At 41.1% G+C, this 14,065-nt stretch overlaps 1 protein-coding gene across 4 annotated transcripts in view; it reads left to right on the forward strand.

Moving 5' to 3' along the window:
- GATA6 (GATA binding protein 6) overlaps nucleotides 1-14,065 on the forward strand; it is a 45,969-nt gene that overhangs the window by 5,367 nt on the left and 26,537 nt on the right. For all 4 annotated transcript variants that reach the window (XM_077270356.1, XM_077270353.1, XM_077270355.1 and 1 more), the window contains one exon: nucleotides 11,288-11,454. In XM_077270356.1, coding sequence (XP_077126471.1) covers nucleotides 11,288-11,454 — 167 coding nt within the window. The remainder of the gene's footprint in view (nucleotides 1-11,287; nucleotides 11,455-14,065) is intronic.

Genomic DNA, 14,065 nt, shown 5'->3' on the forward strand with positions numbered 1-14,065 from the left:
TTGATGAGTTTCTGAAATCTCTGTGCTGGTACCGTGAAACGTAGCTAAAAATTTGCAGAAAAAAAATGCTGCAAAAATGCAACGTGTGAACATAGCGTAATTATTTTTTTTTCATTTGAGAAAACTCATTAATCAAACACTTGTGGCAGAAAATGAAACACTGATGAAAATTGAACCAGTATTCGAGTACAAGAATAATCACTGATGTCTGAATGAGGACTAAATTATTTGCTGATTACTAACAAAAACTCACAGAAAGGAAAATTCACACAAAGCAGAATTGTGTCATGAGTTTCCACAAATTAAAAAAATAGTTTATAGAGTTAGTTTCTCCATCATGCACATAGATTCCGAGAAGTTTCATGCAAATATATGGGACAGCTGGAGACATTTCTGTAGTACACCTACAATGTGTGAACTTACCCTTATATGTATACATAGTGTATCGGCATAACCATGGCAACCAGAATAAATACATCAATTGCGTACAATGCTGGTTACTTCTCAATGAGACATTATATACAAGGGTGATAGAATTGATATTAAAGTAGGACCTATTTTTTCACAGTTTTAAGTAAATTTTAAAACTTTTTTCAGCTGAAAGGCATTTTTTTTGCATTATGATTAGCTTTCATGTGCTTCAAATGATCCCATCTAATGTGAAAATATTTCTACTGCAAAACTGGTGATCTGCATCACAAATGCAACATGTAACAGTTTCTGACCCAGCTTCTGGAAGAATCAGGAACAATAGCTGACCTGCCAGATGAATGGGAACCATCAATAGAAACTAGGACCAGCTCCCACATCAGTTCCCCCCTCTGGCATTTCTGTTGCACGTTGCAGGAAAAATAGCTGGATAAGTGGCCCAACAAAGTCCTTTAGCATAGGAAACAAAAAATAAATCTAAACAAAAGAAAAATCAAAATGAATTATCCGTAAGTCCACACAAGGGCATATATAATATATAAAACCAACAAGAAGCAAAATGAGCAAAACCCTGCTGTAACTAAATAAGTAAAAAGCAGACGTGCATATAAATAACTGGAGAGTTCTTAGTAACACTGTTTTTGATCAAAAATAGCATAAAAGCCATCCCACCACGACAAGGTGACTCTGATTGGGACGGTCCTACACTGTCTAATATTAAAAACCTTACCATGTGTTATTGTGAAGGTACCTTTAGAATTGACCTCAGTGTGTGAATAAGAAATATAAACAAAGGAAAAATCAAACTGAATTATCCATAAGTCCACACAAGAACATATATAATGTATGTACATATATCTCCTTGTGTGAACTTATGTCCACAAGGAGGAGAAATAAACTTATAATGTATACATAAAACCTAGTATTATATAATAATATCATATAAATTTATTTTTTCTCCTGGTTTCTGGATTAGTAGTAAGTAGTAACATGTTAACATGGCATTATAAAAGGCACCAGATAATAACAGTTATACAAATAAACAGTAGCAGTTCTAGAAACAATAAGCACATTAGGAATTAGGAGGATGATAGGGATATGGGATTTTAGGGAGTATATGAGGGTTATAAAGAAAAGGTCAGAGAGCTCTGCTTTAGGGGTAGCAATTGTTGCATATTAAGGATGTATCTATATAGATTTATATAGGTTAAAACATTATTTGCTGTATTCCTTATTTAATATGATTTGAGGTTAAAGTAGTTGGAGAAAAAATAAATATAAATATGTGTGCGTGCGTGTGTGGGTGCGTGCGTGTGTGTCCCAAGAGCTGACCTGCCCCTTACAAATAGTGTCATTCTGATTTGGCCTTGGTGCATGTATGAAGTTGTTATGTTAGTCTGGTTTAATGCGGCACCTACAAAATATAACAGGTTCCCAATAAGGCCCCCTCCTGCTGAAGCTTTTAATCCCCCAATATGTCCCATATATTTGCTATTTCCCCCAATCTGCTAGGCAGGCAGGGTGCACAATGAAAGGACATATATCAGGACTGATTCCCCCAGCACAACTCCCTCCCAGCCTCACTGAGCAGGCTGCAGACTATGGTGCCACTTCCAGAGATTTATTAATGTGCAGCTCACTGACAGTCTGTTTATCATAAAATTCCTCAGAGATTCTTCTTACAGTCAGGCAGGATCAAGGGGGCAGACGATTTAAGACAAACCATTTTCCTTTAGTTATAGATAAGTGATTTAGATCACAGAAAATCATTTATTCTTTTCAGTTCAGATGATGGTATTTGAAATAATGCACGTATAGTTTACAAATATTGGTCAATTATCCTGTAGATAAACACTAAAATCATTTGTAACAGTAGTGTATTAGTACAAATTATTATAGGGTATCATTTTTTTTCCCCATGATTTTTAATGGTTATACCTAAATAATATCCGTACAGTATATGTGCTATTATGTATTTATAAACACTGAATATTTAGAGAGAAAAAAATACTACTAAGAAAACATATAGACATAGGGAATATTTAACATTTATAGCATCGATAACAGACGGAATATATATATATTAGTCCGTATATATATGTTATTTCGTCTGTTATCGATGCTATAAATGTTAAATGAATATATATATATATATATATATATATATATATATATATATATATATATATAAATAAATGTAATGGCTATAAGTAGGTGTTTAGATTTAATTTTATTATATAATATAAAATACATGAATTTTAAACGAATACTGGGGAGAATTGAATGAAGTCATATTTCGAGTTAATGTTTCATTGAACAGTGAATATGACTGCTGCTCGAAAGGTCAACTTCTTGTAGATCCTGATAGTTTAAACCTTGTATTTATATGTTATTTGTCATTGCACCTCATTGTGCAATATAGCAAGGACTCATCCAGGTTGTAACTGATAACTCCCATTGTCCTTGAAGTGTCTCTGCAATGCTAGAAATTGCAAAATCTTAAAGGGGTTGTCCACTACTTTCAATTAACCCCCCAATGTATCCCCCCGGGGCCCCTGATGAATTGTGTGATTACCTTCCGTTGCCGTTTTCGCCTGTGAGCGGCGCTGTAGCGGCGGCTGAGTCCGGGTCACGTGATCCCCAGGCTGCAGCCGCCGCTTATTTCCGCCGACGTCACGTCAATTTCCAGGCTCTGGAAATTGACGTGACGTCAGCAGCAGGCGTGTCCCAGCCGCACAGTCAGCAGTCACTCAAGAGTGACTGGGCTGTGGGCTGCCTGCGGGGCTGTGCTAGGGGCGGGCGGGACTTGCTGGGGGCGGGGCTAGGCAGGGAATACACGATGTGATGTGCGGGGCTCTGCGTGCCGGCTCCGGTATGTGCGGGCCGGCGCCGGTATGTGCGGGCAGCGCCGGCCCGCACAGCCCCGGCCCGCACATACCGGCGCGGCATGCAGAGCCCCGGCCCCGCTGCCTGCGGGGCTGTGCTGGGGGGCGGGCGGAGCTGTGCATGTGCTGGGGGCGGGGCTAGGCAGGGAATCCTCGATGTGATGTGCGTGGCTCTGCGTGCCGGTGCCGGTATGTGCGGGCGGCGGCGCCGGCCATCACATGCTGGCACGCAGAGCCACGGTCCGCACGTACCGGCGCCGCCCGCACATACCGGCATGCAGAGCCCCAGTGTCTCTGTGCAGGCATCGTCCGATGGGACTACAAGTCCCATCGGGCTCTACCTGCTACAGTGACAGTGAGTGACACATTAGCCAATGATGGGACAGTAGTAGTCCCATCATCCGGCTAATGTGTTGAATGTAAAAAAAAAAAACACATATACAGTACATACACACATACAGAACATGCGCCATGCGACGACGTGCAGCATGCGACAACATGCGCCATGCGACAACATGCGCCATGGGACAACATGCAGCATGCGACAACATGCGCCAACATGCACCATGCGACAACATGCACCATGCGACGACGTGCAGCATGCGACAACATGCGCCATGCGACAACATGCGCCATGCGACGACATGCCCATGCGACAACATGCAGCACGCGACAACATGCGCCATGCGACAACATGCGCCATGCGACGACATGCGCCAACGTGCAGCATGCGACAACATGCACCATGCGACGCCATGCGACGACATGTGCCATGCGACGACATGCAGCATGTGATGACATGCGACGACATGCAGCATGCGACAACATGCGTCATGCGACAACATGCGCCATGCGACGACATGCAGCATGCGACAACATGCAACATGTGACTTCATGTGACATGCCACATACAGTACATACATACAACATACATACAGTACATATAACATAGAGTACATACTCACCATCACTTGTCACTTTGATCCCCGAAGCCATTGTCATCTGTAAAAAATATTAAAATAATAAACAAACACTATACTCCCTGATCCGCAGAAATCCAATTAAAACGAGTGTCCCACGACGATCTCCCGTAGAGAGCAGGAGCATCAGGTGATGCAACCACTCTCTAGGGGCTCCAGGAACACAATGAGGGGAGGAAGGTATCCTTCCACAATGTATTCCCCACAATGTATTCCTACGCCCCTGTGAGAAAATAGTCCCTAGTCTCACTTTATGGTATGCTGTATGAGAAAGTTCCCACGCAGCTTTTTGCCATAAAGTGAGACCAGTGTATAGTAACCTCAGTGATGCACTGCAGGAGCCATTGTCTTTAAATACGTGGCACGTGGCACTTACATACGTGGCACTTATATACGTGGCACATGGCACTTGCATACGTGGCACTTATATACGTGGCACTTACATACGTGACACTTACATACGTGGCACGTGGCACTTACATACGTGGCACTTACATACGTGGCACATGGCACTTAGATACGTGGCACGTGGCACTTACATACGTGGTACTTATATACGTGGCATGTGGCACTTACATACGTGGCACTTACTTAAATACGTGGCACGTGGCACTTACATACGTGGCACTTATATACGTGGCACGTGGCACTTACATACGTGGCACTTACATACGTGGCACTTACATACGTGGCACTTACATACGTGGCACTTACATACGTGGCACATGGCACTTAGATACGTGGCACGTGGCACTTACATACGTGGTACTTATATACGTGGCATGTGGCACTTACATACGTGGCACTTACTTAAATACGTGGCACGTGGCACTTACATACGTGGCACTTATATACGTGGCACGTGGCACTTACATACGTGGCACTTACATACGTGGCACTTACATACGTGGCACTTACATACGTGGCACTTACATACGTGGCACGTGGCACTTACATACGTGGCACTTATATACGTGGCACGTGGCACTTGCATACGTGGCACTTATATACGTGGCACTTACATACGTGACACTTACATACGTGGCACGTGGCACTTACATACGTGGAACATGGCACTTAGATACGTGGCACGTGGCACTTACATACGTGGTACTTATATACGTGGCACGTGGCACTTACATACGTGGCACTTACTTAAATACGTGGCACGTGGCACTTACATACGTGGCACTTATATACGTGGCACGTGGCACTTACATACGTGGCACTTATATACGTGGCACGTGGCACTTACATACGTGGCACTTACATACGTGGCACTTACATACGTGGCACGTGGCACTTACATACGTGGCACTTACATACGTGGCACTTACATACGTGGCACTTATATACGTGGCACGTGGCACTTACATACGTGGCACTTACATACGTGGCACTTACATACGTGGCACGTGGCACTTACATACGTGGCACTTATACACGTGGCACTTACATACGTGGCACTTACATACGTGGCACTTAAATATCGTGGCACTATGTCATAAAATGTTCATTACACGGTTAGGGGTGAGGTTATAGGGGTAGGGTTAGGGTTTGGATCCCTTTATCACCCTGATGGTGGTGGGTGGTTTTTCAGTGTTTTTTCTGTTTTTTTTCTATAAAAACACATGCGTTTTTAACGCAAACAAACGCGCGCGTTCAAAAACGCATGCGTTGCCGAAAACGCGTCAAAACGCATGTGAAAAAACGCATGCGTTTTTAATGTTAAGTATAGGAAAAAAATGCATGCGTTTTTTAGCGCTAAAACGCAGCGTCCAAAAACGCAAGTGTGAAACCAGCCTCAGTGCCGGAATTGGCGCATCTAAGGCTACGTTCACATTTGCGTTGTGCGCCGCAGCGTCGGAGACGCAACGCAAACAAAAATGCAACAAAACGCACGCTAAAACGATGCATGCGTCCTTTTTGGCCGAAAGTTGGACGCAAAAAAAATGCAACTTGCTGTGTCCTCTGCGCCCAACGCTTGCGGCCAAAAAAACCCATGCGTCGCAAAACGCAGCACAATGCATGTCCATGCACCCCCATGTTAAATATAGGGGCGCATGACGCATGCGGCGACGCTGCGGCGCCGAACGCTAATGTGAACGTAGACTTACAGATGCGCCATTTCTGGGGTGGCTGCGGACTGGTATTTGTAGCCGGGGGGGGGGGACCAATATCCATGGCCCCTCTCTAGGCTATGAATATCAGCCCGCAGCTGTCTGCGTAGCCTTTCTGGCTATAAAATATAGGGTGACCCCACGTCATTTTTTTTGGGGGGTCCCCCTATTTTAATAGCCAGTAAAGGCTACGCAGACAGCTGCGGGCTGATATTCATAGCAGGCTACAAATATTGGCCTCGGCCGTCGGCTTTCCCCCTCTGGCACAGAAAATTGCGCGGGAGCCCACACCGTTTTTTTCAGTTTTTTATTAAATTAAACGCTCATTAAGCCCTGTTTCACACTTGCGTCGGCACGGGTCCATCGCTATGCGTTGGGCCGACGTACCGACGCACGTTGTGAAATTTGTGCACGTCGTGTGCAGCGGATGCAGTTTTTCAACGCATCCGCTGCCCATTCTGAAGTCCGGGGAGGAGGGGGCGGAGTTTTGGCCGCGCATGCGCGGTAGAAAATGGCAGACGTGACGGATGTGCCAACGGTCCGCCAAAACACGACGCATCCGTTGCACGATGGACGCGACGTGTGGCCATCCGTCGTGATCCTTCACTAATACACGTCTATGGGTAAAAAACGCATCCTGCGAGCACATTTGCAGGATCCGTTTTTTTCCCAAAAAGACGGATTGCGAAAAACGCAAGTGTGAAAGTAGCCTTATAGAAACATCGGCCTTTCTATTATATATCTATGGATATATCTATCTATAGATATATTTATCTATAGATATATCTATAGATACATAGATGTATCTATCCATATATTTGGGTGCTTTCACACATCAGGTTTTTGCCGTGAGGCACAATCCGGCGAGTTTTGAAAAAAACGGATCCATTTTTTTCCGACGATCCGTCTTTTTCTCATAGAGTTTCATCCGTTTTTTGCCGGATCCGTCAAAAAAAGCTGTTTCCGCCGGATGGAAAACACATACAGAGGAACGTTTTTTCTGTCCGGCGAAAAAACGCACAGCGACGGATCCGGCAAAAAAAGTATGAAACTGAGCTGTGAAATGATGAATCCGGCCTTGGAATCCGTTTTTTCATGCATGTTTCCATTCAAATCATGCACATTTTCCGTTTATTTACTTATTTCCAAAAACGGCATTAAAACCGCGCATAAACCGCACCAAAAAAAGCATCAAAACTGCACCAAAAACTGCATCAAAACTGCACCAAAAACTGCATCAAAACCTGGTGCAGTTTCGCAGTTTTGGTGCGGTTTTGATACAGTTTTTGGTGCGTTTTTGATGCAGTTCTTGGTGCGGTTTCGGTGCGGCTTTTTCCGCAGCATGTGCACAAGTCTGCGGCTCCCATAGACTTACATTGGTTGTACACTACACTGCGGATTTGATGCAATTCAGTGCAGCAAAAAACGCTGCGGATCTGCAATCAAATCCACAATGTGTGCACATAGCCTTAGCATTTAGTGAACCTAGCCAAAAAGCCAAGCAAAAAACAAGCGTGGGATTGCACTTTTTTTGCCATTTCATTGCACTTTGAATTTTTTTCACATTTCCTGCTACACGACATGCTAAAACCAATGATGGCGTTCAAAAGTAGAACTTGTTCTGCAAAAGATAAGCCCCCACATGGCCATACTGACAGAAAAATTATGGCTCTGGAAAGAAGGGGAGCGATAAACAAAAACAAAAAAGCTCCAGGGGGTGAAGGGGTTTAGAAACATGGATATGGACATACCTATGGAAATAGACATAGATATATCTGTATGTATCTAACTATCTATCTATCTATCTATCCATCTATCTATCCATCTATCTGTGTGTAATGGAGTGTGGGTTGGACAAATGTAAAAGAGGAGGTTGGACAGAAATGACATCACAAATCTTTTTGAAGCTAGAGGAGGGAGAGGAGGGAGGGGTTGGGGTGTGTTTTGGAGTGGGTGTGCTAGGTTCAGGCTTAGTAGCAGTGCAATGCATCATGGAACTTGTAGTATTAGAGCACAATGACTCAGGAGAAAGGAAGTTGTCGATTAACTCCATGAGAGCTGAATCCAGCACTAAAATGTGCTGCTACAGCATGATAAAAGGTAATATTGCTAAAATAAACACAGTAGATGTTTTCAGTGGCACATAATAGCAAGATTTATGAAAGAAAAAAAAAAAGGTTATAGTAGTGGACAACTTCTTTAAAGTAGAATTGTCTTGTATGGAGAATATACCGGTATTTCCCTTTTTTCAGAATGTAATCAATAGCTAGATTCATGAAAGTGAGCACATAAGGCATAGACATTAGATGTAATTGCCAGGATCTGCTGGTCTGTACAGATAACTGGACTTCGGTGACACAGACATTATAAAAATTCCTGGGTTTATCCTATCACATGATGAAAAACAAGAAGCTATATAATAGTTAAATATATTGTAATATGCAATCACTATAACGGATTGCATTAGTTCTACAGTAACAGCCAAAATTGGATGCATCATAGATTTTGTTTTATGACACAAGTCAGCTGTTACATCAAGAAGATGTCATATATTATAATAAAAAGATAAAAAGGAAGAGAAAAAAACATTAATTTAGTTAATGTTTTTTTTTTCCATAAGTGAAAATGTATCTATTTACAGATAGTCATATAAACAGTATTTGCTTGCTTCTTTGATGTTTTCTTACATATGGCAGATGACTTTCTATGGATATTTTTCTCCTCTTTATTGTATGGATCTTGCCTAATATAGTGTTGCACCATAATCCTATAAAGAATATCATCTCAATATTTGTGTTACTTAAATATTTTTGTCACATGTACTCGAAAATATATTCTATAATTTACGACAAGTGGTAAATTTACTACATATAATTAAAAAAGATTTTACACACCCACGTATATATACAAATATTATTTTTTCATTATATTTATATGTATTAGCATTATATCAGAAATAAATATAGACATTTTTATTATAATAATGTATTACAGAGATAAGTAGAATAAACCTACACTACAATTACATTGATGCACAACATATGTGCATACATAGGAATACCATGAATTTATAAAATATACAGCATTGTTATCAGATGGAATATGAATATTTAATAGAATAATCTTTCCCGCCATGACCAATTTAAATTTTTGCTCTTTCATTTTTTTTCCCCTTCCTTTTTTCAACTTTTCTATATATATTTTTTCTATAATAGCTTTTAAATTAACACAGTTGGTCGGGGGACGAGTTGTAGTTGTAAATGACACCATTTGCTTTACCATGTAAATTAATGAAAAACTAAAGAAAAGATTTCAGATGTGATGAATCAGAGAAAAACAATGTAATTCCAACATTTTTCTTTATGGTGTTCAATGACTGGTAAAAAATTACACAATTCTCCAGGTCAGAGCCATAAGTGTGATTGATACCTAACTTGCATAGTTTTCTTTTTAATTTTTTTTATTTAAGATGGTGAAAAAGTTTAGGCACATACTGTATGTATAAAAACAAAAAACAACTGGTTTGTTTCACCAGTGTATGAGACCCATCATTTTTTCATCTTTCTACACATAGTACTATGTAAGGGCTTGCATTTTTTTTTGTATGGAACAAAGTTTACTTTTTTATCACTTTTGGGCACACACAATGTTTTGATCACTTAATATGACATCTTTTTTAGGGAGAGGTGTGGTGACTGAAAAGCCTCAATTCATTTTTCCCTCTATACCACATGTACCGTGCAGGTTAACAAATTTTATACACTGATAGATCAGGAGTTTACAGTGATACAAAATATGTGTTTTTTTTTATTTCTTATTTTTTAAACCGGAAAAAGGGATGTGATTTGAATGTTGTTAGTTTTTATTTTTAATTTTATTTTTTATTCTTTATTTTTTAGTCCCAGCAGTAGAGAAAAAGATTGTTTTCCTATGAATCCCAGCCACAGACATGGCTGGACAGCCTATCGTTACATTACCATTGTTTTGGCAGTTGATAAACGGTTAGCACTGTGAGGCTGCCGTCACACGATCAGTATTTGGTCAGTATTTTACATCCGTATTTGTAAGCAGATACCAGGAGTGGAACAATTAGAGGAAAAGTATAATAGAAACATATGCACCACTTCTGGATTTATCACCCACTTCTGGTTTTGGCTACAAATACTGATGTACAATACTGACCAAAAACTGATCGTGTGACGGCAGCCTTACTTTGTAGCACTGTGTTCCTGGTTCAAATGCCACCAAGGACAACATCTGCAAGGACTTTGTATGTTCTGACCATGTTAGCGTGGGTTTCCTCCGGACACTCCGGTTTCCTCCCACACTCCAAAGACATACTGATGGGGAATGTAGATTGTGAGCCCCAGTGGGGACAGCGATGATAATGTCTGTAAAGTGCTGCGGAATATGATGGCGCTATTTAAGTCAAGCATAATAAATGCTGTTACAGGCAGATACTAGATGTGTAATATAGCTGACAATTGTTAGGTGTGGTGCAGGCTCCCTTCCCCAGCTCGCTATATAGGACACTCCAACACTGATAACAGCTGATCGGTGAGGGATGCCGGGTGTTAGACCCTGGCTGATCAGATAGGTCATCATTGAAAAAGTAGTGGACAACCTCTTTAATGCTTTAGATAGGTTAACAACATCAGATCCACATGTTCTCAGTGACTGGTTTCATAGATATATTTATTATATTACACATACTCCTTGTAGTCTCATATTTGCTGGAATTCTTCAGATTTGGTCAAGGACTTTTTTAATCACATTGGTCATATGAGAGTGGTCTTTGTATTGATGGCTGCTCTTTCTAGGCTGGTTCTGTGCTGCTCAGTGCGGTGTATAATAACATCTCTTCTCCTTGCAGATGTGCTGGATGAGCTGCCGGAGAGCCGGGAATGTGTGAACTGTGGCTCTGTGCAAACCCCGCTATGGAGAAGGGATGGTACTGGCCATTACCTGTGTAATGCCTGCGGCCTGTACAGCAAGATGAATGGCCTGAGCCGACCCCTCATCAAACCCCAGAAGAGAGTGGTGAGTGATCTCATATATTATTATAACCTGTATTATTATTATAAGTAGAAATGAGCAAACCCAAACTTTACAGTTCAGGGTTCATACCGGACGGTGCTGAACTCTTCTTGAAGTCCATTTTAGTGTTTGGAGTTCCGGGAGGTGAGAGAGAGGAGAGAGATTCCTAAATCTAAGCAGTATTATTAGTCAGATTGAGTTACGTTAATTGTGAATCATGTCATCCCCATACTCATAACCATTTTCTCTATTAATGAATTACTATCAAACTGTATTGTATTTCAAAGGTCATAAATAATAAAAAAAATGTGAGCATTGTTCTTTGTGCTTACATTTATTCATTTATAATTTGGGGAGGGGGGAAATTTCTGTGATATATTTATCCAATTGAGTTTACACACATAATATATATTTCTGATATGGAATAAGGATTATAATTGTGACCCACATTATAAGGCCGGTGTCACACTTGTGAGTGTGATGCGAGAAACTCGTGCGAGTCTCTCACATCAATACCCGGCACTGCCGCCGGCACTCTGGACCAGAGCGTGTGGTTGCATGTATTTCTATGCAGCTAAACGTTCCGGTCCGAGTGCCGGCGGCAGTGCCAGGTATTGATGTGAGAGACTCGCACGAGTTTCTCGCATCACACTCGCAAGTGTGACCCCGGCCTAGCCTCAGTCTATAAAGGGTTGTTCTAATCTGTCTTCAGGTGTGCACCGCACCTCTGCATCCTGGTTTCAGTGCCAGATTAAACTTTGTAGAGGCCCCTAGGCAGTCAAAATCTTGGGGCCCCACCAGCAAATTATTTCCTTATGCTTTTTAAACATGCTAACAACTATTTTAATGCACCAATTACATTTTATTAAACAGAACAGAAATGAAGTTAATAAAATTACATTATAACCCAGAAAAGGTAATTAACAAAAGTTAACCTCAGATGAATACTATATATATATTTATATTGGAGCATTTTTAAATTTTAACATTTAAGAAATTGAGGCAGTTAAGGTGTATTGTGACAGATCACTGTCCATTCTATTTGCCCCACTCTATGTCCGACTGTTAGGACAGTTGCCTGTTGTTGTGTTTCCCGACTTGTCCCAGACCTGTCACTTTTGTGCAGGGTACACTTCTGTATTGTTGGGGCTCAATACTGTGCTGTATCAGCTGTTGTGAATTTTGTGGTACTGAGTTTAAACTTGTAAACATATGGGATAATAATGAGTTTTGTTATACAGCGGCACCATATTCTTCTGCTTTTTACAATTCAGAAGATGCATGTACAGCACAGACAAAATTGGACATTTGAGGGAAATAAACTAAATAAGGATTCAATCTATTTAAATTGCATGTCCCAAGCTTGGACCCATGTAAAGTGACTGCAGACTGCTAAATCGTGACAGCATGTGGTGTGCATGCTATCCTGATTCCCAGTATCCCTGGTGCAAGAGGCCGATCATGTGATAGAATGTGTATGTGATCTTCATACTTGTGATAACATGCCGACTAGACTTGGAAAAGACTTGACAGAAGCCGGGTGAGACTAGTCAGCACATGACCATAAGTATGCGAATTTTCCACATGCGATTACATAACTGCCCATTCACACCAGGAATACCGGGGATTAGTGAAAGCATGTGCACCATGCACTGTCATCATATAGTGACAGCAGACTTTTGTCCCAAGTACAGACAGCTTCTTTAAGTGAAGATCCTGCTTGCAAGAGCTTACAATCTATGCATAAAAAGTGGTGACACAAAACATAGAAGTGTTCATTCCATAGTCCAGCTTTTTTATACTATATAGGATGGTACACATAACGCTGCATGATCCCCGTACTAGCCAAAAATGAGGTGTATTAGACTGCAGGACCTGTAAGAGAGCAGCAAATTAATCTGAGATCCACAATAATAATCCTACACGACTTCAGAAATAAAAAGAATCCCAATTGTATTCTTTTTAGTTATATTGACCATAATGAAGCAGAATCTGCAGTAATGTTGTGCAGTTTTCAGCAGTTCTGGCAATCGGTGATTATTCAGTGATTAAGTTGAAGGCCATTAGAAATAGTCCCACCAAATGTATGATATGGCAAATGCAATTATATGCCAGTACTTCCATTAAAAACGACACCTCACAATATACAGTACTTTGTAATAAAGATACAAAAATCTGGTTTCATACAGAATCACAGGGGTCTTCTCATTAAAGTAGCACTCAAGATTTTTAGTTTTTAGCTCCACTCTATCACTAGTCCTCTATTATATATAATTCAGTTAGTATTACCTTATTTAGTTTTCCCTTTTTATCTGGGAATTCATGGGGTACGTCACCAGTCATGTCAAGTGACCATATGTTGAACCCTTGGGAATTAATTGGGTCTGTTATCTCTTCACTGGGTCACGATTTCAGTTACCAAAACTCCTTATATGATGCAATTGCATGGCAGGCACCACACACTTTCTCCATGGGTAGGGGAAATTAAACACATATCACAGTTATTGATGAAGATTACACAGCTAGTGTCACACAGTTATAATGTAGAAGATCCAGAGGTGTATCTAGGGTTTCTGACACCTGGGGCAAGAATTCATTTTGGCGCCCCCAGGAC

This window comes from Ranitomeya variabilis, chromosome 6 (assembly GCF_051348905.1).
Source record: "Ranitomeya variabilis isolate aRanVar5 chromosome 6, aRanVar5.hap1, whole genome shotgun sequence".
Lineage (NCBI taxonomy): Eukaryota > Metazoa > Chordata > Amphibia > Anura > Dendrobatidae > Ranitomeya > Ranitomeya variabilis.